Genomic DNA, 6,614 nt, shown 5'->3' on the forward strand with positions numbered 1-6,614 from the left:
ATGAGTGAGTGGCTATCGGGAGCCAATTACAACACTGCATTGCAGCGTTGTGATTGGCTTAGGGGAGCCTGTGTGCTTCCTGACTCTTCAGCAACAAAGGAGGTGAGACGGAGGCGTCCCCGGCAGGAGGAGGCAAGTGGCCTCATTCTCTGTAAGCTGCCACTGCCAATCAGCACCTTATAAATGCACACAAGCAACAGTCATTCCCATCAAGTTTCAAGACTTTTGAAGAGCCCAGATCCTCTATTCAGTATACCTTCCTCTACCAACCCATATCCACCGTTTCCCTCAGTGAATTCATACTTAAAATAATTCTCCTATGACCGCTTCTGCAACCTACCACTTCACAATTCTCCTTCCCCCCCCCCTCCAATGTTTACCTTTTACAGCCCTCTATCACCTCAACTGTGTCTTCTATTTTGTAGAGGGTTCTGTGTAAAAAAATAGTTTTTTGTCCCCACATCTTTGTGTTCTTGTACAACTATCTCGATTCAGCAAGATTCTTTTCTTTGGGCAACCGTCCAATCAGTTACTTGTCATGAAGTGCCACCTTGATGCAGGGAAAAAGGTCTACTCACCATCAAATAAATAACAAAGCTTAAAATGAATTACAACGTTTGGCAGCTTGAATGTTCCATGTACTAATGTCCTGAACAAATGATGTACTTTAAAATATATATTTTTATAATTAATACATTACATTTTAAAGGTAATTTAAGGATGTTCTACAGGCATAATATATTCATTTGTGAATATTTTTATGATACAAATATGCCAGCTTTTGTCATGATCCAAGTAAGGTACTCTGACCTCCTGTTATGAGTTCACATGAAATATTTCACCAGCATAAAACTATGCACATGTTTTGCTGATAAGAAAAGTTAATTATTTGATGTGTTCAGTATGTGTGTGCATGTATGTTTTATGCGTACATTTAAAAGACAGTGATTACAAGACAGATAGGGATACAGTTGGGGAGAGTGTCTGTGGCAAAGAGACAGAGAGATTTGGAGGGCCCAAGTAACAGTGGTGAAGATAAGTAAGCATTGGCAAAGCCAACAGGTCTGGAGTTGGCTGCCAGCCTTTAGGTTTAACAATTCTTGTTTTGTTCTGTCATGGTTTGGCAAAACTTTATTGTTCTGGACGCAGCTGGATTCTCTTCAATGTAAAATAATACATTGACTAATGGCAAAAATAATTTTGACCTACAAAATCACACAATACCATAGTAGTCCCTGGCACTGAAGGGAAGTACTTTCTGTGTGGATGTGCTCCTTCTAAATGGGCAGCCTGGTGAAGACTTGCAGTCAAGTCAGGCAATGGAAAAGTAGGCTCACCAATTGCCCCAGGATGCACACTGGGTGCATAGATAGATAGATGGATAGACAGGGCACAAATTGAAAAAAAATTACACAACCTGGATTAGTAATATAGAATTTAAGAGTCAATACAACATACAAGTGGCACGATATACAAGAGCACTGGCACTGGCTCACCTCTAACATTTAAGATCTGAATAGCTCACCTACAAGAAACACATCTTCGGGACAAAGCCACGTTCTTTCACAATCAACTGGATTGTGAGAAGAAGAGAATCAGGGAGCTCTTCAACATAATCAAAAATCAGACAACCACTACCTGCCAACCAGATACAACAGTCACCATTGAACGCAGTGAAGAAATCGCTCACTACCTCACTGACAAAGTTGCAAAAAAACAACAAACTTTTATCCATGATACCAGTCTGCCATCCCTGCCCAACAGCCTCAGTGACCCCTCGGTCGCCACTGAAACCCCCTCCCAGGGCTCAACCAATGACCAGCACGTCCCAACAAAACCTGAATTAAATCAGGATCGCCATCAACTAAAAAACAATGCTAAGTGGACAGACATCAAACCTATGACTGAAAACTATGTCTTTAAAATAATAGTAAACTTGAAGCCTACTGCCCCTACTTCTGACCCACTACCCTCCACCCTAGTTCAGAACATCTCCCCGTTCTGGACCAAAATCATCAATTCCACTCTCTCTTCAGGCTGTGTTCCTGACTACCTCCAAATGGATCACGTCACTCCCATTCTCAAAAAAACAGGAACAGACCCAATAACTTCAACAACCTCAAACCTATCACAAACCTTCCCTTCTCAGCCAACACACTGGAGAAATGTGACCTCCTTCAACTAAACGGCACATTGAGAAATTCAACCTCCATGACACTTTCCAATCAGGATTCAGGAAATGTTGTGGCACAGAAAGCGATATGGTCAATATTTCAGATGACATTCACAGAAACCTGGATGAAGGTGATGTCTGCCTCCTAATCCTACTCGATTTATCAGTGGAATTCAATATAGTGCATCACCCAGCTTTACCTGAAACTCTCAGATGTCACACAGGTGTCAATGGCACAGTCCTGAAATGGTTTACATCCTATCTGTAACATCACTGTCAGCAAATCAAAATTCACTGCTGTCTCTCCAACCCGGCTCCTGTGATGCAAGGCGTACCCCAAGGCTCTAGCCTCTCCCCAACCCAATTTAATCTCTTCATGGAACCCTTCACCAGCATTTTGAACCAAGCAGGGGTCAAATATCACCTATATGCCAACGACATACAACTCTACTGCAAAATCAAATCACCCGATGACCTCAGACAACTGAACACCACACTTAGTAATATATATAATTATGGCTCGAAATAAACCATCTTGAACTGAACCCCAAAAAGGCTGAACTACTTTTGTTCTTCCCCAGAACTAATACTTTACCTATCCTAGAATGGATCGAGAATCTGGATGCTCCACTTGACATGCAGGATCTCCCCCGAGAACTTCAAGTTACATCGGAGGGTTTTAAATACCTGGGGATTTATATATTCATGGAGAGCACATGCAGCCACTCGCAAAACGTTCGAAGGGTATTGACAGACTTTCAGGCCGACGTGGAGAGATGGGGAAAGTTGCCCCTCACACTGCTGGGAAGAGCGGCAATGTACAAAATGGTTACACTCCCTAAGCTATGGTACAGCCTGCAAAACACATACCATAAGATTCCGGTAGACACCTTTAAGGCCATAGATGGGGAGGTGCGCACTCTCTTGTGGGACGGGGGCAGCCACGGATTGCACTCAAAACGTTACAATGTAATCAGTACTACGGAGGGATAGCCCTCCCAGACATCAGGTCATATTATAGGATGGCGCACTTGATAGCAGTAAATGAGTGGGGCACATGTCGATATCTCATCCAACTTACGCACTCAAACAGGACCAGTTTGTAGTCCGATCCCACCTGCATTACATTTAGGGGGGAAAGGGGTTGAACAGCTGCTGCCAATGACCCAAAGGGCCCTGGAGGCTTGGAAGGGTGCCGAGAAACGAATGGGTTGGAACAAGAAAGTTACGAGTCAAACCCCATTATGGGAGGACGGGCGACTACTAGAATTGGGGAAATTGAAGGGCTTCAGGCATTGGGACCTGATAGGAATCTCCACAGTAGGGATCTAATAAAAGAAGGTTCCTTGATCTTGTTTGCAGCCCTGCAATAGGAATACCAGATGGGCGAGAGACAAAGGTATAAGTATATACAACTGCAACACGCGTGGGCGGCTGATGGACTAGAGGTGGGTGGCATCCCCGAATTCGCACCACTGGAGGGCAGACTTCTGCAACATAAGATACCAGAGAAAGCCATATCTTGGACCTATTAGACTCTCATCAACAATGTCCCAGACAACTTAGTGGCCTTGAGAGGGGCCTGGGAAGAGGTCCTGGGAGAGCTGGAAGACATAGACTGGGAGGCGGCTATGATGCACCCAAGAGAGGTTGTAATAAAACTGAGGCTGCGGTTAATTCAACTTAAAATACTGCACATAACCTATATAACTATGGCCCGATTCCACAGTATGGGAAGGGCGGAATCCTCAATGTGTCTCCGTTGTCCGACTGCGAGAGGCACATTTATACACACGTTATGGGAATGCACACGAATACAAAGTTATTGGACTATAATAGTGAAGGAACTAAGTGAAATCCTAGGGGCTCAGCTACCAATGGATGCTAAATATATATTGCTGGGGATACCTTCTGACATAGACCTACCCAGACCTAATCTTAGCCTGTGTAATCTAGGCATGATAGTGGCTAAAAGGTACATAGCCAAGAAATGGGGAGCACCAGAGATTCCGACCCTTAGTGAGTGGAAAACTGGTATGGCCATGTATATGGGTGTGGAGCAGGTGACTTACAAAATGAGAGGGTGTCTGTGGAAATTCTTTAAGATTTGGCACCCCTAGCTTCCGTACTATGGGCTTGAACTTCAAGACACACAGGAGGGGGCAAATAACGTAGCGACGCTCTTGGAGGGGCGAGGTTCCGACGTACAGTCGCCCCGGAATAGGAGGGGAGTAGATCCTAGTGGTAGTCCAAGGCTGTGTCCATAAGTAATACTCTATTGAGTCAACGAGAAAGAAGCATTTACTGTACCTGCTTGAGAAATGTGTGGTGCCTGTTGACCATATTTGTAACAAATGAGAAATTGATGTGTCTTGCTAATCATGAAAAAGTTTCAATAAAAAGAGTTATAAAAAAAAGAATCTAGATGTTCTTAACTGATCTCTTTCTCTCTAACTCCGTTAAGTCTCTGGTCTTTACACTGGACAAAAACATGTCCATGGAAGAGCACATCAGTAACTCTGCCAAAGGAGCACTCTGCACACTCAGACATCTCAAAAAAGTAAATGCATTTATCTCCCAAGACATAGTGCAATCTCTTGTCATCTCAAAACTCGACTACGGTAAATCCCTCCTTATAGGAACTCCTAAATGTTACTTGGCTCGCCTTAAAGCTGTTCACAACGCGGCTGCCAGACTGCTCACAGGTACAAAATAAATTGCTGAACACATCTATCCTACCCTCAGTAGTCCTAAATGGCTTCCCGTCGACCTAGAAGCTGGGGAACCGGGCCCGAGACTCGGCAGGGGCGCTCAATATCCTGTGATTCTGGTCAAATAACTTAATCTCCCCATGCCGCACAAAATGAATGTGTCCATCTGTAATGCAACTGGTGCTCATGTAAAACACTCTGATACCTTTGGGTCGAGTTCGCGCCATACTAAAAACTTCGGAAGGAGCTTTTTCAAGACAGTCTGCATCACCCACAAAGTGCTTCATACAACCCCCCCCCCCCGAAAACTTAGTGTAGCAGTTCCTCCAATAACAATGCGTAAAATCACGTGAATTCCTGAGAGTATCCCTTGTTGTTTTCAATTGAAAGAATTAGTAATAAGAATTTAATATGTCCATTTCGGGAACAAAATAGGGATTGTGAAAATAGAGCACTGTTTATTTAGTTCTTGCCCAATTATAAGGCTGTAAAATTACAAGCAACGGTATAACACCTGTCTTGGCAAGTGTGTTTTGTAATGATTGTGTCTTAACTGTTTTTCTCTTTGTCTTTACGTATGTGCCAATTTGTTGTTAAGTGTAAGATGTGATTTTCTTTGGTCATTTTTGTCTGTGTTTAAACATCAGTAGAAAAATATTGTCACATACCAGTTGTTATTGTAAAATGTGGTTGTAGTGTTTTATAATAATCTATCTGAAAAATTGGAATGATTTTTGAAAAAAAGATTTAAAAGAAAAAGTCTTCTAAAAAATTAAATAAAAGAAACATTGAAACTAATGGTTCTGGGTTGCATACAGTTGTTAATATGTGCCCAAACGAAAAATAACTGAAAAAATATCTGTATTGGCATGTTGGTTCTTGTTTCTATTATATAATGGGCTCAGCCTTAATGATGAAAGCCAAAACCCTCTTCTGTTAGTTAGCAGTATGAAATAAAAAATGATAGAATGAGAATATTTCATACAGTGTAATAAGTCATTATCAGCCAACTCTGCATTATTTCTTAGTATTTTCTAGTATTTTTTTAAATTCTGACCCAACAAAATTTGACGAATTTTTAACTTACCGAATTGGCCTGCTTCCTGGCTTGGTTTATCAGCTCTTTGATCTGGGAAATGTTTTTGCCAAGGTTGTCCTGAAGTTCCTTGATCGGTTTCAGCTTATTCAATAAACGATCTGCTTCATCCTCTAGGTTTTGCACTGTATCATCAGCTTCAGCAACTTTCAAAGGCAAACAAAACAGGCCGTCAAACAAAATAAAAAAGAAGGCAGAGACAAAGGATGAAAACACGCATGGTTGTAAACAAATCTGGTATAAACCACAGTTGTATGCCCGAACATTGCTAACAAAAATATTGTCTGACATAAATATCATGGCCAAGATGTTGTTTTAAAAAAGTTCACTCCATTAATATTAACTGCAATGGGTGATATTTTTGTAAACAATATTTAGGCCACAATTTTCTTGTACCATACTGAAAAGATGGCTGTTGCAGCAAAGTTGAGAAGAGATCCAAGCCAGTACAAATGTGTGAGGAAGAACACTTAATTCATGCATCCTCTCATCACAACATCACCACAGATAATGTCCCAACTGTCAAAATATGGAGTATTTGATCATGGAGGTTCCAGGCAAGTGCCGAGGGGCTACCAAGGAGTTAAGGGGCGAGGAAAGGAAAATTTAATGAAAACAGGTGGCGAGGGGGATA

The 6,614-nt window shown here is 42.0% G+C and overlaps 1 protein-coding gene across 6 annotated transcripts in view; it reads right to left on the bottom strand.

Annotated features, from left to right (window-relative positions):
- LAMA2 (laminin subunit alpha 2) overlaps window positions 1–6,614 on the bottom strand; it is a 3,129,796-nt gene that overhangs the window by 310,248 nt on the left and 2,812,934 nt on the right. For all 6 annotated transcript variants that reach the window (XM_085611831.1, XM_085611827.1, XM_085611830.1 and 3 more), the window contains one exon: window positions 5,972–6,126. In XM_085611831.1, coding sequence (XP_085467957.1) covers window positions 5,972–6,126 — 155 coding nt within the window. The remainder of the gene's footprint in view (window positions 1–5,971; window positions 6,127–6,614) is intronic.

The sequence above is a fragment of the Triturus cristatus genome, chromosome 6 (assembly GCF_964204655.1).
Source record: "Triturus cristatus chromosome 6, aTriCri1.1, whole genome shotgun sequence".
NCBI classification, from domain to species: Eukaryota; Metazoa; Chordata; class Amphibia; order Caudata; family Salamandridae; genus Triturus; species Triturus cristatus.